Source organism: Aulonocara sp. 'chitande type north' Nkhata Bay, linkage group LG5 (genome assembly GCF_057382095.1).
Source record: "Aulonocara sp. 'chitande type north' Nkhata Bay isolate Kocher_YH1m ecotype deep benthic linkage group LG5, A_spYH_male_GT1.1, whole genome shotgun sequence".
Lineage (NCBI taxonomy): Eukaryota > Metazoa > Chordata > Actinopteri > Cichliformes > Cichlidae > Aulonocara > Aulonocara sp. 'chitande type north' Nkhata Bay.
In genome coordinates this window covers 27,915,270-27,939,020 of record NC_141348.1, presented here as the reverse complement: position 1 = coordinate 27,939,020, position 23,751 = coordinate 27,915,270, and the positions used below count along the sequence as shown (strand labels likewise).

General features: G+C 43.3%; 3 protein-coding genes across 7 annotated transcripts in view; 2 read left to right on the top strand and 1 right to left on the bottom strand.

The window, feature by feature from the left end:
- The window catches only part of LOC147330840 (uncharacterized), a 28,362-nt gene extending 6,560 nt beyond the window's left edge, over positions 1-21,802 (top strand). Inside the window, exons 1-3 of one of the 5 annotated variants that reach the window (XM_086292695.1) lie at positions 14,287-14,400; positions 16,775-16,924; positions 18,996-21,801. In XM_086292695.1, the coding sequence (XP_086148821.1) occupies positions 16,777-16,924; positions 18,996-20,089 (1,242 nt within the window). In that variant the 5' untranslated portion in view covers positions 14,287-14,400; positions 16,775-16,776 and the 3' untranslated portion in view covers positions 20,090-21,801. Of the gene's footprint in view, positions 1-14,286; positions 14,401-14,477; positions 16,925-18,995 lie in introns of those variants that run through there. The other 4 variants (XM_086292692.1, XM_086292694.1, XM_086292691.1 and 1 more) reach the window with 4 other exon arrangements.
- LOC147330842 (uncharacterized) lies at positions 1,569-6,381 on the top strand. The gene is made up of 8 exons (XM_086290851.1): positions 1,569-1,665; positions 2,450-2,596; positions 3,896-3,977; positions 4,069-4,131; positions 4,244-4,306; positions 4,423-4,589; positions 5,999-6,198; positions 6,307-6,381. Exons 1-8 carry the CDS (start codon positions 1,569-1,571, stop codon positions 6,379-6,381), a joined length of 894 nt encoding a protein of 297 aa, XP_086146977.1.
- Positions 6,342-7,730, bottom strand: LOC147330841 (uncharacterized). Its single transcript, XM_086290849.1, has 5 exons — positions 7,715-7,730; positions 7,527-7,608; positions 7,373-7,435; positions 7,198-7,260; positions 6,342-7,081 (listed from the first exon to the last, which is right to left on the bottom strand). The coding sequence occupies exons 1-5, from the start codon at positions 7,728-7,730 to the stop codon at positions 6,538-6,540; spliced, it is 768 nt and encodes a 255-aa protein (XP_086146975.1). The 3' UTR covers positions 6,342-6,537.
- Positions 21,803-23,751: the final 1,949 nt, after the last annotated feature.

Sequence of the window (23,751 nt, the reverse complement as noted above, 5' to 3'; positions counted from 1 at the left end):
CAATTAATGTGTTAATGTGATGTTTTAGTAAGGTGGGTCATTTTTAATCCATTTGGTTGCTAGGATACTCGAGGAAGTAATAATATAGGATGTAGATAAGAACCTTCAATGGTCTATGATGTACCTGTGAGACAGGTTTGGTGTCCTGAGTGACTAGGAGGATGTATGTGGAGTATGTGGACAGATGGAGGTTTGGAAGAGTCTAATGAAGAATTACTGCTGGTCTGTTTTTTATTTTGTTTTGTTTTGTTTTTCCCTTGGTGATGACATACTGCATGGCTACATTTGCACCACATATAGTAGTAATTAGCACTTTTTCTTGGATTTTGTTCCTTGTGTGAAACGTCTGTTTGATCAGATGTGAGAGCCACGGAGTGCTTTCTTTCTTTCTTTTTTGTAAAATTAAATTTTTGAACTGTATTTGCACATGAATGTGAATATTTTCTTTAGTGATTTATCTTTTACCGCATACAGAAATTTGTCCGTGTTGCTTTAACTTTTTTTCCAGCCCGTCACACTGCACAATGTCACAGCCATCAGTGTTAGCTTTAGTCCTGTGGCAGGGTGGAGCAAACCAACTTGCTTATAACAGTTAAAGCGCTTAGATTGATGCCTGTTCTTCAGTGTGATGTTTTACTGCAGGTGTAACATATACTTTATGCTATAAAATGCTGAATTGTAAGCTTGGCTTTGACACAAAAATCTCTCTAAAAAAAGAATTTCAAGGGACAATCCCAACATTTTTAAACAGCATGGCACATTTATGGATTATATTTGACAAACATTGTTTGAAAGCACACATGCTCGTGATTTAATTGCTGTAAACTGTTTTATGCCAATATCACACCGGCGGTCGTTCTTTACTTTCTGATAAGACTGTTTACACAGCTGAGTGTGCTTCTTACCTTTTCTGTTGACTGTAGGGGTCCATTTTTGTTTGACGCGCTGAGCTGCACTTGATGCTTCAAGCTTTTTGTCTTTGCTTGTAAAAGTAGGCTGAATATTTGGTGTTAATCTAATAATATCCAGCAACATACAACGGAGCCTTAATAAGATCAGATGATTTAGTCCAGGACTGCTGCATTCTTGGGGTTTTTAACCTGCCAACAAGCAGCCTTAATGAATGATTTTCTTTAATGTGTCATTTACTAACATGCTGCAGCTCTCTTTACTCTCTGCATCCTCTTAACTATATTTGCTGTTAGCATAAGCGTAAGCGCTCACACACACAAACATTCAAATCTATGTAAAATGCATATCTCAGTGGGACTTCACCTCTTCCATCTTTGAAATGAGTCAGACAGAGAAAACAAAATGCATTCAAATGCCACTAAATACAAAGCAGGTGCACATAGAGAGCAGTGGGCTCTGATTTAATTGGCAGATCTCTGACTCCACATTTGTGGCTCTTACTTGGGCTGAAAGTAAATGTGGTCAGCTCATATTTGCCAAGGAATAACACTATAACATAGGTAATGGCTGCATTTTTCCTTTTTTGTTTGTTGCCTCAAAGTTTAATTCCAACATACATACAAATTTATCTTAACTAACACATCCAGCTGTTTTTCATGGTGGCTGCAGCCAAAGCAGAGGTGCCCATGCCACCGCTTTCCCCCTTCCACCTCCTCCTGGTCTTCTGGGAGGCACCAAGGATTCTCTCACCTAGTCAGATGCAAACTAAAGTGTTCCTTTCACCCTGTTTTGATTTAAACTAAGCAAAATGTTTGGAAATGAGTTGCTGATTTATTATGGGAAATAATTCAATTTGCAAATGTCATCATTATTGTTACATAAGATGTTGAAAATGCATTTGTATTTCATCATCTATTTAAAATCACATTTAACACCCCAGTCTAACAGCTAGCTAATTGTGACGCCAGCGTTCTTTTCTCCTGTATGATCAAAGTTTTTGGGAGTACTCTATTACAAATAAATGATAAACAAACACACACACACACACACACACACACACACACACACACACACACACACTTCACTGTGTATTTATCACATTTCACTTTCTGCTTTAGCTTCTCTATAGTTATCTGTCCTGTCTGTCTTGTGTTCACTTTTACTTCCTCTTGTTTCCCTGATTGTTTGCACCTGTGTTGTTCCCCAGCTATATTCACTTCCCGTGGGGAGCCACATGTATTTAAGTAGCCAGTTTTCTACTTATCGTTTGTCAGTGTATTTGTTATTCCACCCCGAGATGTTTCTAACATGTTTTGTATTTGTTTCCTGGATTAATTTTTTCTTTGGACCATTTCCTACTATGCTTGAAGTTTTAGTTCTGTCTGCCTGAGTTTAAGTCTGCATTTGGGGTCCTCTGACACACACACATCATGACACTATTATGCCATAGAAATCGGTGTTGGGGTCTCTCATGAATAGGCTCAGTTTTTAGGAACGCTTTTGTAAGTTTAGATGGTTCCTTCACTGTATTTTTCAGGATATCTGGGCTCTCACTTAGAGATAGAAGGAAAAGCTCAATCTTTCAGAGGGACTCTGAATAAAGCCATTGCTCCTCCGGATCAAAAGCAGCCAGTTCAGGTGGTAACCAGGCATCCTAGTCAGGTGACTGCTGGACGCCTCATAGGTGAGGTGTTACAGGTATTTCCTATTAGCAGAATGGCCACGGGGGAAACCCAGGACTCGCTAAAGATATTACATCTTTCAGCTGACTTGTAAATGACTTAGGTTCCCACCTGATGAGCTGATAGAGATAGTTATAGTGAGGGAACTTGGGGCTTCTCTGCTCAGACTGCTGCCCCCCAAAACACAAACCCGGATAAGTGGTAGAAAATACATGATTGGCTTTTCAGGCAGCCACTAAAATGGATGTCAAAATTTCAAGCCTAGACTGCCCTTGGAGGACATCACAAGATTATTTTCCTTTTGTTCCATTATTTATTTATATATATATATATATATCATGGAAGGACAGGCCCCTGCACGGTATGTACCACCGGCAGATAGAGGAGGTGGCTGATATCCAGAAATCCTACCAGTGGCTGGACAAAGCTGGACTGAAAGACAGCACAGAGGCACTAATCATGGCAGCACAAGAACAAGCTCTGAGTACAAGATCCATAGAGGCTGGGGTCTATCACACCAGGCAAGACCCCAGGTGCAGGCTGTGTAAAGATGCCCCAGAGACAATCCAGCACATAACAGCAGGGTGCAAGATGCTAGCAGGCAAGGCATACATGGAACGCCATAACCAAGTGGCCGGCATAGTGTACAGGAACATCTGTGCCGAGTATAACCTGGAAGTCCCGAGGTCAAAATGGGAGATGCCCCCAAGGGTGGTGGAGAATGACCGAGCTAAGATCCTGTGGGACTTCCAGATACAGACGGACAAAATGGTGGTGGCTAACCAACCGGACATAGTGGTGGTAGACAAACAGAAGAAGATGGCCGTAGTGATCGATGTAGCGGTTCCGAATGACAGCAATATCAGGAAGAAGGAACACGAGAAGCTGGAGAAATACCAAGGGCTCAGAGAAGAGCTCGAGAGGATGTGGAGGGTGAAGGTAACGGTGGTCCCCGTGGTAATCGGAGCACTAGGTGCGGTGACTCCCAAGCTAGGCGAGTGGCTCCAGCAGATCCCAGGAATAACATCGGAGATCTCTGTCCAGAAGAGCGCAGTCCTGGGAACAGCTAAGATACTGCGCAGGACCCTCAAGCTCCCAGGCCTCTGGTAGAGGACCCGAGCTTGAAGGATAAACCGCCCGCAGGGGCGTGCTGGGTGTTTTTTTTTATATATATATATGTGTGTATATATATATATATATATATATATATATATATATATATATATATATATATATATATATAACATATTATAGGATATTCAAACTATTTTTTTTCCCTAAAACAAAAGCTTAATTTTTAGGAGTTCGGGAGAACGGCCCAGGGCCCTTTTCTTTAGAAACGGGCGCTTTTACAGCTGGAACTAGTTCTCTAACAGGCACAAGGTGTGTACAGCATTACTGGATTTTAAAACGTATGTATGTTTTAAACTAGCGATTGTTTTAAATTATGTAATAACGTTTTTGTTTGTTCCAGGGTTAACAAACTGAGCAGGAAAACATTCAGACACCGCGACCACAGAGCCCAACCTTACATCAGGTGTGTATACAACGGGATGTATAGTTGTGTATTATTTTTTCAAAAGAAAAAAAAATTAAAAAGAGGTTTAAACAATTACAAATGTTCTAAACTGACCGTTTTACACCTACAGAGCCACGCCAGAGAACCGGGTGTGTGGAGAAGCAGGACCATCCCGAATAACGCACACTACAAGGTAAGCATAGGCATATATAAATTAGATAAAAAGAGATAGAGAGGGAGACACGCTTATTCAGTTTGAAATGGGTACATGTATAAAATGTTTTAACACATGTCTATCTATCTTCACAGACTGCAGAACAGCACCCCTCCTCATAATGATCAGGACACCGTACGATTCCAGACGTTTTTGGAATGTTTAAGCAGTATCGACCTCCCAGAACAACAAAAACCTGGAGCTTTGTGCAACAGTGGAGAGTCAGAACAGATCTTCATCAGCGAACCTGCAACACCCCCGAGTGAGTGGCTACCTCGCGATTTCTCTGATGTTTTTGAGTACAGTATATCAGATTTTGATCTAGTTCATATACCCACCACCCCAGAATGTGACAGAAATAGCATTGATTCACACATAGATTTCGAAGAAGGCGGCATAACAGACTCTCAAATATCACCGGCGTATGATGCTTACATGAAGCTTCCAGACGCTCAGCCTGCTGAACAGAGTCATATAGCTTCAATAGCTGATAAATTATGTTTGATTGAAGCTAGACTCAATCAATACCACCAAGAAGCACAGGTACAAAGGCAACAGTTTACCAAATTCATAAACAAAGTGTGTAGTACATTAGACAACATCTGCTATGTTCTATTTAAACCCAGATTCCTTTTATAGTTTGCAGTGAAATTTCTTAAACCATTGTTTAATGGGACAGAAGTACAAGTCACTCTTTACTAACACACTGTAGATAAGTTTATTGCTGAACGACACAGCTAGCAGTCCCACACACTCTTTAGATTTTTGAAGTTTTGTGTGTGATGGTTTTGCCTCTCACACCTTACCCCTTTCTCCCAGTATCACAACAGTATGACTCCCAAAGTACGACTCAGTAAACAAACAAGGACTCTAAACTCAGAACAGAAAGATACAGTTGAAAGATTAGTGATATCTTTTATGATGCGTAATAAACTACACCCTCTTCTTCTCTGTATTTATGTTGTTTGTGTGCGTGCGTGCGTGCTAAAACCAGAACAGAAAGATAAAATTGGAAGATCAAAGATTAAGGTTTGTGTTTTTATAGCACAAAGTAAACTGTCCCCTTGTCTTCTAGGCCTTGGCGTGCGTACCTTAGAAGTCAGATTATACGTTAGTCATACTTCCAAAAACATTTTGAATTCCATTTATAACTGTGATGTCAAGCTGATATCAGACATCTTGTGCTCACCAGGAGCATGTATCCCCAACTTCAAAACCTTAAGGTGTCAAATTCACAAACCCAACATGGGCTCATACAACACAGGGGCCAGAAGTGCATGTCACCCTTTACTGACAAACTGTAAATAAGTTCAATACAGGGCAACGCGGCTAACAGCCTTGGAAACGCTTTACATGAAATAAAACTTTTTAGAAAACCCTTTACAAGAATAAATGTGATGATCTGTTTTACCTGAATCAAATGTATTAGTTTGTTTACTTGAAATAAAATTTATTTTTGAAACCCCGTACATGAAGTAAAAAGTATCATGTTGCAAGTTCTGGCTTTAATATTTCCAGCTGATAAGGAGACGTTTTGCATTTCAAACGCTACATATCCTACCCGCCCTTTAAGATCATCCCACTTCAGGATCACGCCCCACCTTCTGTTATTTTAAAACAAGACCGCCGTCTCATTCCTCCAAAACCTTTTTTTTTTAAATCTCAAAACAGCGAGAAGGATGGACTCTGCACCCCTGCGTCACACTGAGGAGGAGGACAGTTCCTCGGACGAGGGCTCATTAGTACCTGACATGCCCGGTTACTATAGCCCCTTGGAGAAGCAGCAGCAGCAAGCCGTCGAGCTTGACGGTCGGGCATCTTCTTTATTTATCGATACCGTGAAAACAGCTGTGTATCACCTAGTCAACCTAGTAACGCACACAAACAACATAAATACAGAGAAGAAGAGGGTGTAGTTTATTACGCATCATAAAAGATATCACTAATCTTTCAACTGTATCTTTCTGTTCTGAGTTTAGAGTCCTTGTTTGTTTACTGAGTCGTACTTTGGGAGTCATACTGTTGTGATACTGGGAGAAAGGGGTAAGGTGTGAGAGGCAAAACCATCACACACAAAACTTCAAAAATCTAAAGAGTGTGTGGGACTGCTAGCTGTGTCGTTCAGCAATAAACTTATCTACAGTGTGTTAGTAAAGAGTGACTTGTACTTCTGTCCCATTAAACAATGGTTTAAGAAATTTCACTGCAAACTATAAAAGGAATCTGGGTTTAAATAGAACATAGCAGATGTTGTCTAATGTACTACACACTTTGTTTATGAATTTGGTAAACTGTTGCCTTTGTACCTGTGCTTCTTGGTGGTATTGATTGAGTCTAGCTTCAATCAAACATAATTTATCAGCTATTGAAGCTATATGACTCTGTTCAGCAGGCTGAGCGTCTGGAAGCTTCATGTAAGCATCATACGCCGGTGATATTTGAGAGTCTGTTATGCCGCCTTCTTCGAAATCTATGTGTGAATCAATGCTATTTCTGTCACATTCTGGGGTGGTGGGTATATGAACTAGATCAAAATCTGATATACTGTACTCAAAAACATCAGAGAAATCGCGAGGTAGCCACTCACTCGGGGGTGTTGCAGGTTCGCTGATGAAGATCTGTTCTGACTCTCCACTGTTGCACAAAGCTCCAGGTTTTTGTTGTTCTGGGAGGTCGATACTGCTTAAACATTCCAAAAACGTCTGGAATCGTACGGTGTCCTGATCATTATGAGGAGGGGTGCTGTTCTGCAGTCTGTGAAGATAGATAGACATGTGTTAAAACATTTTATACATGTACCCATTTCAAACTGAATAAGCGTGTCTCCCTCTCTATCTCTTTTTATCTAATTTATATATGCCTATGCTTACCTTGTAGTGTGCGTTATTCGGGATGGTCCTGCTTCTCCACACACCCGGTTCTCTGGCGTGGCTCTGTAGGTGTAAAACGGTCAGTTTAGAACATTTGTAATTGTTTAAACCTCTTTTTAATTTTTTTTTCTTTTGAAAAAATAATACACAACTATACATCCCGTTGTATACACACCTGATGTAAGGTTGGGCTCTGTGGTCGCGGTGTCTGAATGTTTTCCTGCTCAGTTTGTTAACCCTGGAACAAACAAAAACGTTATTACATAATTTAAAACAATCGCTAGTTTAAAACATACATACGTTTTAAAATCCAGTAATGCTGTACACACCTTGTGCCTGTTAGAGGACTAGTTCCAGCTGTAAAAGCGCCCGTTTCTAAAGAAAAGGGCCCTGGGCCGTTCTCCCGAACTCCTAAAAATTAAGCTTTTGTTTTAGGGAAAAAAAATAGTTTGAATATCCTATAATATGTTAACATAACACTTTTTAAAAATCCAATAATAGGTTTTGTTTTACTTACCGTTTACGATGGCCATGTTATAAAGAACGATGTTAGTGTTGATGATCGCAAAGAAAATGGTGTGCTCTGCAGCGAATCTTGAGGCGTAAATGGCTCAGGGTTTCGGGCTCTGAGCGTGTTTTTTTTATATAGGGTGGGTGTTTCCAAAAAGAAAAGGTATGTCTCCAATCAATTTAAATGAGACCCTTCAGGGCTTTTGTCTTCTCAAGGAATTACAAAGGAGCCGATACTTCAGACAATAGGCGGGGTCGCCACCCGACTGGTACACCTGCCCCATTTACCTTGTCGAGGAATTACAAAAAGAGCCAATACCGGCCACTTTAAACAATAGGCTGGGCCCTTGTTCGCATGGTACTCTCAACTAGTGATACCCACGGTGGGCTTTTACAATCCTGAACAAATTCAAACAATTAGCCAGCTGTTGAAAAGTTGGAGCGGGTCTGGGCGACTGGTTTTAGAAGTATCACTGTAGCGTTTATTTTCTAAAGGGCTGAATGTTATTTGTGACTATCTGTTGTGTTAAAAACTACTCTGAAACCATGAAACCCCTTACAGAAGAAATGGCCCGTTTGATCCGTTTTTAAATAAATAAAATGCTTGCATGGTGCAAGGTGTGACACCGGAATCACAAAATGAGTGTATTTAAAAGAAGATTAGTTTGAAAAGAGCGATACTGGTTGCTTATAGCATTTATTTTCTAAAGGACTGAATGCTATTTGTGACATTTACTGTGTTAAAAACTAGCTGGCTGGCTTTGTCAACAAAATGAGTGTATTTAAAGACGATTAGTTTGAAAAGAGCTATACTGGCTGCTTTGGGTGAAAAGACGACATTGTGTGCAGCGTTTTAGAAGTATCACTGTAGCGTTTGCTGAATGTTATTTGCGACTATCTGTTGTGTTAAAAACTACTCTGAAACCATGAAACCCCTTACAGAAGAAATGGCCCGTTTGATCCGTTTTTAAATAAATAAAATGCTTGCATCGGTGCAAGGTGTGACACCAGAATCACAAAATGAGTGTATTTAAAAGACGATTAGTTTGAAAAGAGCGATACTGGCTGCTTATAGCATTTATTTTCTAAAGGACTGAATGCTATTTGTAACATTTACTGTGTTAAAAACTAGCTGGCTGGCTTTGTCTCACTCTTAGTTCAACATTCCGAAATCCCGATTTTTAAATAAAATGATCGCATCAACCCTGGAAAGAAACCCCAGTAGATGTGTAAAAACTAGTTAAATTAAAACTAGGGGTTTGATTAAATGAAACGCTTGTGAACATGCTGACATCACCCATTCAGAAGAAATTCCCATTTGTGCCATTTATAAAATAAAATGCATGCCTCACTGCAAGCTGAGACATTGTCAGATTTAGAAAATTAGTGTGATTAAAACACTATTACCAACACTTTTGACTAGAGCACACCCTCTTTGTTAAGGCGCACTGTGAACCAAAACAGCTTCCACTCCGCCAAGAATGAAACAAGAAACAAAGAATTGCTTTTAAGAACACATGCATAACTGAATGTTGCGATACACCTAAGTGATAAAAATAGTTTAATTAAAAACCCTATGGTTTGGTTAAATTAAAACCCCGTTAAAAACACATAAACTCATATAACCCCTCTGATCCCCTGTGGTATTTCCACACCTGAACGCGCATGCGCACACACACGAAACTGGTCAAATCGGTTTGGTTGGCCGCCATCTTGGACAGGTGCCATCGTATTACTACTGGGCAGACCACAGCGACCTCCCTGAACAGGGTCCAGTAACCATCACAGTGGCAGATATCCAAGAAAGGGTCTCCAGTATGAAGAGTTGGACAGCACCAGGGCCTGACATGGTTCACGCCTACTGGCTGAAGAAGCTAACTGCACTCCACGAGCGTCTGGCAGCACAAATGAACCAGCTGCTAGTTAACGAGAGACACCCGGAATGGCTAACTGAAGGCCGGACGGTCCTGATCCCCAAGGATCCCAAGAAGGGACCGGTCCCCTCCAACTACCGACCAATAACCTGCCTCAGTACTACATGGAAGCTCCTGTCAGGCATCATATCGGCTAAGATGAACAGGCACATGGGTCAATACATGAGCAGGACACAGAAAGGAATTGGCAAGAATACCAGAGGCGCAAAACACCAGCTACTGGTAGACAGAACAATCAGCCGAGACTGCAAGACCAGACTGACCAACCTGTGCACTGCCTGGATTGATTACAAGAAGGCCTATGACTCAATGCCCCACAGCTGGATACTGGAATGCCTAGAATTGTACAAGATCAATGGGACCCTAAGAGCCTTCATCAGGAACTCAATGGGGATGTGGCGTACAACACTAGAGGCCAACTCCAAGCCCATAGCACAAGTCACCATCAAGTGCGGGATCTACCAAGGAGATGCTCTGTCCCCACTGCTGTTCTGCATAGGCCTGAACCCCCTCAGTGAGATCATTAACAAGACTGGCTACGGATACCGACTACGGAACGAAGCAGTTGTCAGCCACCTCCTGTACATGGATGACATCAAGCTGTATGCCAAGAGTGAACGAGACATCGATTCACTGATCCACACTACCAGGCTATACAGCAATGACATTGGAATGTCTTTCGGACTGGAGAAGTGTAGTCGGATGGTATCAAAGAGAGAGAAGGTAGTCAGAACTGAGGGGATTGAACTACCAGAAGGCAACATTGCAGACATAGAGGACAGTTACAAGTACCTGGGGATCCAGCAGGCAAATGGGAACCATGAAGAGGCCGCTAGAAAGGCTGCAACCACCAAGTACCTGCAGAGGTACTTCAGCTGACTCCTCAGGCAAGTCCTGAGGAGTCAGCTGAATGGTAAGAACAAGATCCGGGCCATCAACACGTACGCCCTGCCCGTGATCAGGTACCCTGCTGGGGTAATAGGCTGGCCAAAGGAGGAGATAGAAGCCACTGACATAAAGACAAGAAAGCTCCTTACCATGCATGGAGGGTTTCACCCCAAGTCCAGCACCCTGAGGCTGTACGCTAAGCGGAAGGAAGGGGGCCGGGGACTGGTGAGTGTCAGCACCACAGTCCAGGATGAGACAAGGAACATCCAAGAATACATTGGGAAGATGGCCCCAACTGACCGAGTGCTCAGTGAATACCTCAGGCAGCAGAAACCCAAGAAAGAGGAGGGAAACGAGGAACCATCATGGAAGGACAGGCCCCTGCACGGTATGTACCACCGGCAGATAGAGGAGGTGGCTGATATCCAGAAATCCTACCAGTGGCTGGACAAAGCTGGACTGAAAGACAGCACAGAGGCACTAATCATGGCAGCACAAGAACAAGCTCTGAGTACAAGATCCATAGAGGCTGGGGTCTATCACACCAGGCAAGACCCCAGGTGCAGGCTGTGTAAAGATGCCCCAGAGACAATCCAGCACATAACAGCAGGGTGCAAGATGCTAGCAGGCAAGGCATACATGGAACGCCATAACCAAGTGGCCGGCATAGTGTACAGGAACATCTGTGCCGAGTATAACCTGGAAGTCCCGAGGTCAAAATGGGAGATGCCCCCAAGGGTGGTGGAGAATGACCGAGCTAAGATCCTGTGGGACTTCCAGATACAGACGGACAAAATGGTGGTGGCTAACCAACCGGACATAGTGGTGGTAGACAAACAGAAGAAGACGGCCGTAGTGATCGATGTAGCGGTTCCGAATGACAGCAATATCAGGAAGAAGGAACACGAGAAGCTGGAGAAATACCAAGGGCTCAGAGAAGAGCTCGAGAGGATGTGGAGGGTGAAGGTTACGGTGGTCCCCGTGGTAATCGGAGCACTAGGTGCGGTGACTCCCAAGCTAGGCGAGTGGCTCCAGCAGATCCCAGGAATAACATCGGAGATCTCTGTCCAGAAGAGCGCAGTCCTGGGAACAGCTAAGATACTGCGCAGGACCCTCAAGCTCCCAGGCCTCTGGTAGAGGACCCGAGCTTGAAGGATAAACCGCCCGCAGGGGCGTGCTGGGTGTTTATATATATATATATATATATATATATATATATATATATATGAGTCCTCGTCTGATTAAGGGTTAAATTCAAACCCAGCACGTTCAAAGTTAACCTGATCTTTCATCCCCATTCTTCAGTCGGTTTAAATGCATAGAGTTGCTGCCATTTGACTGATTGACTGGGGGGGAAAAAATTAGTCTGCACATGCTTTCAACTGTCTGGGAGCTTGCTCTGTTCCTTAAGGGGCTGAAATGCAGGAGGATCATGCAAAAGCACAGCTTCTGTGGGGAAAAATCCACTCTCTTTTTTTTTTTTTTTTTTAAATGACATCAGAAACAGCAGTATGCGACATTACGTGATGGCAGAGCTTCAGTTCATCCTTTGTCTTTTTTTTTTTTTTTTTTTTTTTTTTTTAATAAATAGGACAGGGGGAATGAATGAGAGAAAGAGGGGGAGAGAAAGAAAGAAAACCAAAGGGGAGAAGAGACGGTGAGAAGGGGGGGGGAAGAGAGAGAAAAAAAAAAAAAGAACTCCTGGGTCACCTGTATGGAGAAAAAAAAAACAAACAAAAAAAACAAACAGAGGAGACAGCAAACAACAAAGAGCAACATAATAATAGAGAAAACAAAGCACCATCACAATAAACTAGCTAGTCATAGATATCAATATTTACTAAATAATAAACGATATTGTGCAGCACGCAAGATAGACAGCGCACAGTGTGCTTTGAGGCAGCAGCCAAGAAAGCTTTAGTCCGCGTCTGTGAATACCCATGTGTGCATACCTGTGTGGATCAGCATGCTTGCATTCCAAAGGTTTCTCCATGTAATGATCTGCTAGGGAGTGTGGGGGGGCCACAGCCCCGTCCTCCAGGGTGTGAAGCGGGTATGGAGGAGATCAAAACTCCAGACATCCAGAGGCCCCCAGAACACAAGAGACCATGGAAGACCAACAGAGGGGCAGCTGCGCCACTGTTCCAGTAAGAGCTGAGGAGAGTCCCAGATGAGGGCTCGCCCAGCAGCCGCGGAGCAGAAGTCAGGGGGAGTTGCAGTGACACGCCCGTGAGCTCCGCCGGCCCCCAGCTGCGCCTGAGTGACCGAGCCCCAGGCCGAGAGGCCGGGGGCACCCCACCTCCAAAGGGGCCCGAGCGAGCCCCAGGCCCCAGGCCCCGACAAGCGGCCGCCAAGGAGTGAGCCGGTGTGTACCCGGACGCCCACCCCCAGACACAAAGAACCACCAACACACCGACACCTGAGGGAGTCCGCCACCGGCAGGGGAAGTGGTGGTGGGTGGAGATAGGCCTCCAAACCTTGGAGGGCCTGAGGTGTCCCCAGAGAGGTGGCGTCTGATACCCAACCTGACATATAGACACAGACATACAGGCACACACAGACACAAACATCCATTCCCACCCTCATGCTCTCATATGCACTCACTCCACACTCAACCAACGTGGAGACAGACATAAAGAGACGCTGTACACACAATCACACTCCCCAAGCGTACTCTACAAACCGGGTCTAGGTACCCTTGCCCCTGGAGGGGGGAATTGCACCCAGACCCAGGTGGTGTTACCCTTTTCCCTGCGGTGGGGAGAGGCAGACCACCCCAACTCCGCAGCAGCAGGGAGGCCCCACACCCCAGACCGCAGTCGGACGGCCAACTCCTCCTACTAGCCCTCCCGCTCCAGCAGGCCGCAGAGAATGGGGGTGGGAGAAGACTCCAAACCTCCCTCCACCCGCTCATTGTAGTGTTGATGCATATGTGTTCTAAGGTGCAATTAAAACCCAGGAGGGCATGGAGCTACCTGCCAAGGAGCAGCAGGTAAGCGCATAGTCCCTCCTGCTAGCCCTCAATGACTAAGTGTATTTAAAATTGAGAGGTGGGCAACGATGCTAGGGGTGGGGTGTACACCCTGATGGTGATTTGGACTCCGTGATTGTGCCCACCCCCAAGATCCTATATGTATGTGTAATGAGAGTGTGAATAATGTGAATGTCTAAGTTGTGGGATAAAATTGAGGCAGAGGCAGCCAGAAGGGGACAGGGGGGGGTAGCCTCCTCTGCACCCTGGTGACATACCCCCACTCCAAGGCCCTGCATGTGTGGGTGGTTGTGGAGGAGCGGGAAGAGGGAGGCAGCTGGAGATGGGGAGGGAAGGAAGGGAGGGGCAGGTAACCCCTCCCTGGGGCCAGCTCCCCCGCTGACCCCAGTAGGCACTCCCACCCTCCGCGACCCGCCAGGGAAGGGGGGCCCAGGCCCATCAGACCGGGGCCCAGTGCAGTAGCGCCCCCTGGCTCCACAGAGCCCTGGACAGTCCACCCAACCCCACCACAGAGAAAACTGCACCCACCCCACCATCCACACATCTTCCAGACTACATAAGACGGTAAACACCCAGGCTGAGATCTTCCTCCACCTCTCCTGTATCTCCCCCTCCTGCAGAGAGTTCCTGAAGAGAAGAAAGCTCCTGCAAGATGTGACCATCCCCCCCACCAGTTGAAGAGCCCCCCAGGCGGCTCGACGCACCGGCGGCACCCTGCTCCAGGGCCGGGCCCCCATGCACCCACCCGCCCACAACCCCGGCAACACACCAACCAGGACCCAAGCCCCCGAGGCCCGGCCCGGGCCCCAGCCCAGAGACGGAGCGCCCCCAGAACCTCACGCCCATCCCGGACCCACCCAGGGGCAGCCAGGTTGCCAGGTCAGTAACCCACGTCCGTCAGCACAGACCCTCCCCTAGCCCCGCTGCACGCAGCCGCGAGGAAACAGTCACCTGAGAGCCGACAGGGCCCCCAACCGGACGTGACCGCTACCCCGGGTTGAGCTCCCCAAGGAAGATGCCTCCGGGGAACCCCCCGACGCCCTAAGCCTGTCCCTACCCCCTCACCAATCACAACAGTGAAGGCGGGACCAAACTATGACCCCCCACCCCCACTAGGTGATGGAGCTGATAAAAGGGGCCCAGAGCAATTGATCTAATGTGGTGGCAGAGGCTGTATCAAGACTAATGTAATCTAATAGATAATTTCTATATTGGTTAGAATTAAGATTATTTTTATTTTTCCAGTTCATGAGGACTGTTTTCTTGGCTATGCATAGGGCAGTGAAGATCATATGGGCTATATTCTTTTCTGAAGTGACATTATCTAAGCTGCCCAACAAACACACTAAGGGGGAAGTTGGAATGTTACATTTCAGACACTTTGATAAGTCTTCACATATCTCGCGCCAAAACTTTTGCACTGGTGGACAGAACCAAAGAGCGTGGATGTAATTGTCTGGTGTATTGCCTTGACAGTGTGAGCAGTTGTTGGAAGATGTAAAGCCCATCTTGAACATCCGATGACCTGTATAGTGCACTCTATGAAGTATTTTGTATTGTATTAATTGCAGACTGGGATTTTTAATTAATTTAAAAGTTTTTAAGCAAATCTGAGACCAGAAGTTTTGGTCTAGGTTGACTGATAAATCTGCTTCCCACTTTGCAGTAGGAAGGGATATTGATTCATCTAATTTAGAAAGTGTCTCAACCTGAGCATTTGAAGCTTATCTGCTCAGAACAAAGTTGCACAAATCTTTTTGGTGGTGCAGCATTTTTAAAGACAAGATGAACATCTGAGCACAAGATGACCTTCTGAAAAGTAAATGTTCTTTTTTTGCTAAGGATATCACAGTGACGTTGCTGTGTTAGGGATTCCTGTCAAGAACATTTGCTTGTTTATAAAATGACCTCATTGGTTTTAAAGATAAAGATGCAGTAGCTGATGAGAAATTATCAACACACTGCCTGCTTCAGTGAGTTGCTTTCTATATAATTAAAGATAACTATGCTGTGTTTTAATTTATTACTCTTGATGTGCTTTAAAAGCTAAGCGTAGGGCATAAAATCCTATGAAGATGCACTTTATTTACACTTCATTTCTCAATATAAAAGAGCAGAAGTAATCAGGCAGTTTTCACCACAAGTATTTTATAGACCCTGCATACCACATTATTTATCTATCTATTGGATACAGAGGACCAATATATCTCTACAAACAGAGCATTACTGGAAACCAGTATAATAACTAATCACTTGTGATGCCTAAATAGGATCAAGTGATTAAAATATAGCATTGAGAAGGTAATAAATAACAAATTGTATTTCTATTTTCAGTGACCTATAGTTTAATCCAGCTTTATAAGACTGCATGCATCATGTATGCATTTAAAGTACCCTTTGAACTACCAAAAGTGCAGTATGTACAGGCTCAAGACACAGAAATGTTTTCTTTACAAGCAAACATACACCCACTTTGCATCACACCCTGCTGGTTCCGTACTCGTTCGACAGGTTTTCTCGTCAGCACAAACAACGCCACACCCTCGCAGTTCTCTCACCTCCACTGTCCAGGTGCAGGGATCACAGAGAGGGGTGGGGGAGGCAAAGGGGAGGAAGGAGGAGGGTCATTATCCCCTTTGAGGGTGGAGCAAAAGGGGAGGCGAAGAAAGCGGATGAAGCATTTGAAGCTCATATTGACATGTGGCTCTGTAGGCTCCTGTGTGCACAGGTAAGAACGAATGAACTTTGTGGTAGATTGATACTATCTGGTGCTTGTAGATTTCCACCTGTAGCCGTGTGGTAGAGGTGGCGGGAGTGTTTACACAGGTTAAACCAGTTTCATTGCCAGGAAGTGGACATGCTGGCAGTCAGGTCACAGCAAAGTTTACTGTACATTTGCACCTGTTCACATTACTGAATGTGAACTGCATTTATTACTATTTATTTCTTATCTTGCCTTTGAAAGACATAATTTTGGAAAAAATGTAAATAGAATTGATATTTACCCGACATGACATGAACCTATTCCTAGAATTTTCTTTTCAGTCATTTGCAAACAGCCTTCAGTTCCAGGGTTCAGTGTTAATGTAAACAACTAAATATTGACTGTGAAGCATGTTGGCAGTTGAATGACCATGTAAAACATAGATTTGACTTTGCAAGATGTTCCAGAAATGTTTGTATTTGTCATCCCTGAATTCTTCCACCCTGAGACAAGAAGCCATTTTAATATGTCAACCCTGTTTTTTTTCAGCCATGGATGGTGTGTTGGAAGGCGCGGCTGTGTTGTGTGCATGTAAACTGGCCTGCAGTCTACTCTTCCTGCCCTCATTGGCCGACTCCTACAGTGCTGTCAGTTTCTGCTGCTGCTGCCTCCTCGTCTTCACAGACTTCCTGGTCACAGGTGAGGGCTTGATTAGGACACTGCAGGATTCTAACCAGTGTTTCCAGTTCCCCCACAGCCCTCTTATACAAACTGAATCACTTGAATTAGTTTAAAATATCAGAAGGTGTTTCCAACAACCTGTATGTTCAAGTTTCCAAATAATTTTTATTTTTTAAGATTAACCTTACCTCACAGCAGAATCTTGGTTTTACTGACCTCCAGTGGCTTAAGCACTCACCATGCAATGGTGATTTGCAGGCGTTACCCAAGGCCTGTGACATCATTGCTGGGCGTGGCTATAGGTGCAGCAAATAATGAATCAAATAGAATAATGATGCCTCGATGGCCTTACAGAAATAGTGAATTTGTTGATCCAGTTCACTCTCGGTAATAAATGCACTGCAGACACAACAGAAAGGAGATGCTGTGAAACGTCACACGTTTTATTTATTGCCAGTGGCTGAGATGTGGCAGTATGTAGCCACAGGCTTTGATCACAGCTGCAGCTGCTCTGCCTGGGATCTGCTGGCTGAGGATGGGATTAATGCTCAGGCTTCAGCAGCATTTGCTGTTGAATCTGCGGACTGTGGATGGGTGCCTCTGTCGATGGAGGAAAACATTTCTGTGAGGTTTCTGATTAAACTGTTAGAGTGTGAGGACTGAAGGAGCATTTTGAAGCAAAGCATGTTTTGCCCTCCCTACGCTTCAAAATGCTGGAGTCAGCAGGAGCCATGAGAAGTTACTGTTTTTCTACATCACAAAAAATTAAACAAAAGTTGGAAAGGTTTGCTTTAAACTTACTTTCAATACATTTGTTTACTGTTGAACTTTTTAAATCTTAAAGTCATGTAACACTTGACAAAGTCAATGAGTATATATCCTCCTAAATGTTTCAGCGGGGTCTCAATTCATAGATTAACAGCACTTCATAAATACTGTGTTTTCCCATATTTCAAAAATATTTCAAAATCCATGGTCCAATCAAATCTGAAAACCTGCCTTATATCCTTCTGCAAGAGGTCTAAACTCTGACAGGTGATGACTTTTGTACTTTTATTGTCTATAATTTGCTTTTATTGAACATGGAAAAAAGAAACTCTGTATCTATTAAGAAATGCAGCTGGTGTTTCTTAACAGAGACATGTTACAACTCATTCTTTTTAGTACAAAGAGATCTCGGGTAAATACGAGCAGTGGTTTCACAACTCCGACCTGAGTCGGTCTAATCAGCTTTAAGAACCAAAATGCCTGGTAAATTAATTGGGAGCCTGTTTAATCTAATTTATAATAACCTCATCTATAATAAATGTTTATATTAATAAGGTGAATAGACATCAAAGCAGCAATATCTACCAAACAAACTTGAGAAGAATAAAGAAGTATGAATTTAAAAAAGATATAAAAGTGTTTTTCATGTTCACTGTAAGTAAAATGGAAAAGGAAATGAACTTGTATCTTCATCTGAGAGCTACAGATTAAATAATTATTGTAATCTTTGAGTTTGGGTTGTTGTTGTTACTTTACTTTTGGAACTTCGGATGAACATTTTCACAATTTTCTGATAGAACAAGAAAACAAATGACAGATTCTAGAATAATAAATATGTACAAGTTGCTGTTATGTGAGATGTAGTGATCCTGGAACTAGTTCCACTCGCTGCCAGACGCCTTTTTATTTACATGATAAGAGATGCAAATGCTATTGTTTGCTAAAATAAAGATAAATAAAACAGACCTTATGTAAATTTCACCAGTCCTTTTGGTTTTGGCTGGGGCAGTGGTTTAGGAGGCAAGACACATGAACTCCTACACAGTTACCCGAGTTATTCATACTTCAATCGGTCAAACTGTGTTTGTATGGAGGGGTGTGTTCGGATAAAAAATGATTTGCGGGCTGAGTTACCTTACACCTATATTAGGATGAAGTGTTTTTCAGAGCTTTGTCTTTAATAAAATGGCAGAATATTTATTTTAAGTTACTTTATTAAACCAACCCTTTCTCTTCTTTGTGATATCTAATTACCTGGTCTTATCCAGTCATCTAACCCACTGACTCTGACACTTTTTCTTTGTGTTTTGTGTTTCTGCAGCTTTTCTGAGTTGCCTTTGGATCTTTGACTCTTGGCTGACTGACTTGACTCCATCAGGGGATTTTATTGCCCTGCGCTTCCTGCTCTTTCTCAGCCAAACCTATGGAGGGGTGCTGCTGCTGACCGCACCTCTGATCGCTGTGGAGACTGTGATCAGACTCCTGTGGCCTTGTGTTGTCGTCCCTCTCAGGACAGCGAGGCGGACAGCAGGCTCTGATGGACAGTGTTGTGATGGGAAAGAGGAGGAAGAGGAAGACAGCAGCGGCTCAGATGAAGACATACGGTCTCATGTTGTCGGCTACCTCTGCTGCCTGTCAGTGTGGGTCATTGTCGCCCTCAATGTCAGGGGGCAATGGAAGCTGGAGGAAGTGTGGGCTGCTGCCTGTCTCCACACAAATAGCTCCCTTGTCAGATGTCTGCCCAGCCTCTTCAGCCCCATTCCTAGCGGCATAAATCTCTGCTGGTCCATGGGCTTCTTCCTCCTTCTGCTCCTGCTGACCACGAGCAGCACAGGCCTTCAAAGGAGACGCCAAGGCCATTCGCTGATGTTCAGAGTCTTCAATAAAGGCGACTGTCACTGCCAAGAACTCATTCCAGAGTCGTCCGCACCCCTCAAGCCTGTAAAACCAGGGATGTTGGTGTCTGAGCCAGCACAGCATGTTGACCCAGAGAAAACAGAGAGCAGCTGTACTGTTCATACAGCCTGGAACAGCTGGCAGATGTTGACATGCAACCATGGAGACTTTGTCCTTATTTCCCCAATGTGTTTGTCTGGAAAGAAGGGAAGTCAGGAGCAAGAAATGGCAAGGAGAGATGTATCTGTGGCATTTATCACAGAGGAAAACGTGGACTCACAGTGCAGGAGCTGGTGTGGGTGGCGACAGTGGGGTTTTCCCAGCCTCGGGGTGAATGTAATGATAGGGTTGGTATGTGTGCTCTCCATATTTGCGCTGCCTCTCAACCTAAGCGTGAATGTTGTTCTCGTCAGGACTATTGAGACTCTGCTGGAGCTGTGTATCAAATCTGTACTTTCATCAAACATAGCGGCAAACACAAGAGACACGTCTACCTCTGGTGATGAAACATTCATTTAACGCCAAACAAATGGGGAGAGAAAGTGGAACCTGATTGGTCGCCGTTTGCAACACAGTCATCAGATTACAGCTGGCTTGGCTGTTAACACTGGCTTGAATAGAGCACAAATGCACATTTGCGTGCAGCTATTCACATGTGAGGAGTAATATGTGGAAACTGCTGATAGCTGTTGAGGAGGCAGGTTGAGGCGTGCTTGGTAGAAAGACTCTAAAAACCTCGACTGGAACAGATGGCTGGAAGGCCTCTCCTTACTATTCAGAGCTTTGGGATCTGCCACTATTTGTCATTACATAGTGGGTTACAAAACAAGCCACTCCAGTATAAATAAGACTAATACAGGCGCAAACACTGTTTTGAAAGTTATGAACGGGATGAATTAATATGAGTCTGCTGATGCTCCATCACATAATGCTTGTTTAAAGCTGCATAGAAATAAATGCTGAGTGACTGCAGGGCACACCGGGAATTCTTTTGGTTTTCTTTGTAGGTTTGTTCCAAAGGATTCAACTGAAGCTGAAGTATGTGAACTTGAATACTTATTATTCAAGTTATTCGGAAGTTAACAATCACAATTGCGCATTGAAATAGAACAAATGATCACTTTATAAAAGCAGCGTGAAGCATTAAATCTGTGATTTCTGTTTCTTTGCCATGTTTCTGCTTTCTGTGACCTGTTAGCTGCTTACTTACTATCCACTTCACTAGGGACACCTGTTCAACTGCTCATTAACACCAATCACCAGTCAACTGGCAGCAACTCTATGCATTTAGGCTTGTGGACATGGTCTTAACAACCAACTGAAGAATGGGGAAGAAAGATCTGGGTGAACATGCTGGCGTTGTTGATGCCAGACAGGCTGGTCTGACAATTTCAGAAGCTGCAGATATGCTGGGATTTTCCCACTTAACCATAAGTATTTCTCCATAAAAGAGAAAATATAAAAAATGGTCCGAGGAGAATGGCCAGACTGCTTCAGCCTCTTGGGAACACTCGAAGAACATTACAACCAAGGTGTGCAGAAGAGCATCTCTTCTTGAACCTTAAAGCAGATGGGCTACAATAGCAGAAGACCACACGTGGTTCCAATCCTGTCAGCTAAGAACAGGAAACTGAGGCTATCATCACACAGGTTCCCCAAAATTGGACAATAAATGATTGGTAAAATGTTGCCTGATCTGATCAGATGGTAGGGTCAGAATTTGGTGTTAATAACATGAAAGGTTGCATCCATCCTGCCTGGTATCAGTGGCTCAGGCTGGTGGTGAAGGTAAGTGTGAGGGATATCTTTTGGCACATTTTGGGTCACTTTGCATCATCTGAGTATCATTTAAACACCAAAGCGTACCTGAGTATTGTTTCTGGCACACTGTACCCATCTTCTGATGGCTGCTTCAAGCAGGATAAAGCATCATGTCACAAGCTCAAATCATCTCAAACTGCTTTGTTGAACGTGACAATGAGTTCACTGTACTCAAATGGCCTCCACTGTCAACAGATCTCAATCCATCTCTGGGATTTTGTGGAACAACAGATTCACATCATGGATGTGCCGAAAGCAAATCCGCAGCACCCGTGTGATGCTATGATATCAATACGGACCAAAACCTCAGAGGAATGTTTCCACCACCTTGTTCAATTAAAAATTTCAAAAGCATTGAACCCTGTAGTAGCAAGGTGTTTTTAATAAAATGTCCAATGAGTGTCTTCTTGTAATACTTATTTATGAGTAATAAGACCTCTTTTTATAGTAAATGCTTTTACTTTATATATTTTTACTGACTACATTTTCAATGCAGGAATTTTGAAAATAATCAAATTTTATTCTGTTTAAATTTGTGCTTTTACTTAAAAACAGGCACAGAAATTATTTCCACTCTCGTTTCTGTCCTTTAAGTTGAACATTAACTTTGCACAGACTGGAATAGGTACCTTTGCTCTTTCAAAAAGTACCAAAGAAGTACCATTCAGCCCCACTAAATCTCTCTGACAGCTGAAGTTGTTCCCGTGTTACCTGTTTCTGTTGTTGGTGACTTGTTTGACTTTCATCTGGTTGTCTGGCAACAAGTCCCTGCAAAAACTAAAACCTGGCTCTTAAAGTCTGTGATTCTACAGAAGAATCTTCTTTTGTACGCATTGGCTAAACAAACAAAATGTAAGGTGTTATTAGTGAGGCTTAGAGATAACTGACGATAGGTTCTAGTTTCTTTCATATTAGTGGTGTCAAAGTCATTCATATTCATGCCCCCCCCCCTCCGCTGGTTCTGGCCTGCAGGCTGTACACTTGACACCTCTGCTTTAGAAACAAAACTGACTTGGTCCTCTGGCAATATCTTCATATTTAAAAGGCATGTATCCTGCTCAGAAAAGGTTATCGGGTTTTCCTGTCCAGACACATGAGACAGCACATTTCTCAAACCTTTAAAAAAAAAGAAAAAGGAAACCCAAAACAACTTTGGACCAGTTTCGCAAATGGTAGAGCCACTTTAGACCAATAGGTCTCAAATTGTTCTGGCATGCTCTCTTTAGTTAGTTTTGGCGTTTCAGTGATTAAAAAAAAATTCAAATGAAAGTTTTAGAGGAATAACTTTCAAATTAATCTTAATTTACTCCAATTTTGTGTGTCTTCTCTTGTCTCTGCACTTTATTGAGACATCTACAGTTCAGTTCATACGTTTGAGGACAGTGAGGCCTTTTTTTTTTGCCTTTGTACACGACTACAGACTATTTAAATCAAACAATCATCATGTGATTTAAGTGCAGACTTTAAGCTTTAATTCAAGTGACTGAGCAAAAGTTTTCCATCAACTGTTTAGGTGTTACAGACATTTTCAGTGGCTCAGAAATAATTGGATAATTAACTGACAGGCCATTTCGTGTTCAGGTTCCCTGGTTGTTTCATAACAAATGAAGCAGATAAATGAGCTGAAGTTAAATCCAAGTGTTGATCTTGTCAGTGAAAAGTGAAGAATGACATTTTCTGGCTGAAAAAAATGTGGAAAAACTTTAAGAGTTGCTAAATCATCAATCACATTCCTGAAAAGAAGGAATGCACCGGCCAGCTCAGCAATATCAAAAGATCTGAAAGACCACAGTAGACTGCTAAAGTGGATGATGACAGAATTATTTCCGTCTTTAAGAAGAACACCTTCATAACGTCCATCCAAGTCAAGGTGTATCTTTTTTTTTTTTTTAGATCTACAATCAAGAGACGCCTTCATGTATGGAAATATAGACGGTTTACAACAAGGTGCAAACCACTGGTTACACTCAAGAACAAGGAGGACAGATTACAGGGTGGGCCATTTATATGGATACACTGTAATAAAATGGGAATGGTTGGTTTCATGAGTTATTTACAAGTTTCTCTTTGTTCACAGATGGGTGAACTCGTAGGGTGTCTTGCATTGAAATCTGCTGCAATGACCCGGTGACTGCGTTCACCAGATAGCAACACAATTTCGATCCGCTCCTCACGTGTTAACCTCTTCAACATGTCAATGGCTGCGAACAAAGAGAAACGTGTAAATAACTCATGAAAGAATAAAGTTACGTTGAAACCGAGCACACCATTGCTTTTCTTGTGACATTACCAATAAGTTTGATGTAGCTTTTTTCAATAAATGCAAAACTGGAGGCAGAGAGACTCACAAACAAGCAGCA

What these genes read in the sequence shown, in the direction of transcription:
- LOC147330842 (XM_086290851.1), top strand. Translation starts at nt 1,569, where the DNA reads ATGGTGGCTGCAGCCAAAGCAGAGGTGCCCATGCCACCGCTTTCCCCC. An exon ending in GACTGCTGGACGCCTCATAG is followed by an intron (nt 2,597 to 3,895) that starts GTGAGGTGTTAC and finishes CTTAATTTTTAG; the next exon opens with GAGTTCGGGAGAACGGCCCA. An exon ending in AGTTCTCTAACAGGCACAAG is followed by an intron (nt 3,978 to 4,068) that starts GTGTGTACAGCA and finishes TGTTTGTTCCAG; the next exon opens with GGTTAACAAACTGAGCAGGA.
- LOC147330841 (XM_086290849.1), bottom strand. An exon ending in AGAGCCCAACCTTACATCAG is followed by an intron (nt 7,261 to 7,372) that starts GTGTGTATACAA and finishes TTACACCTACAG; the next exon opens with AGCCACGCCAGAGAACCGGG. An exon ending in CGAATAACGCACACTACAAG is followed by an intron (nt 7,082 to 7,197) that starts GTAAGCATAGGC and finishes CTATCTTCACAG; the next exon opens with ACTGCAGAACAGCACCCCTC.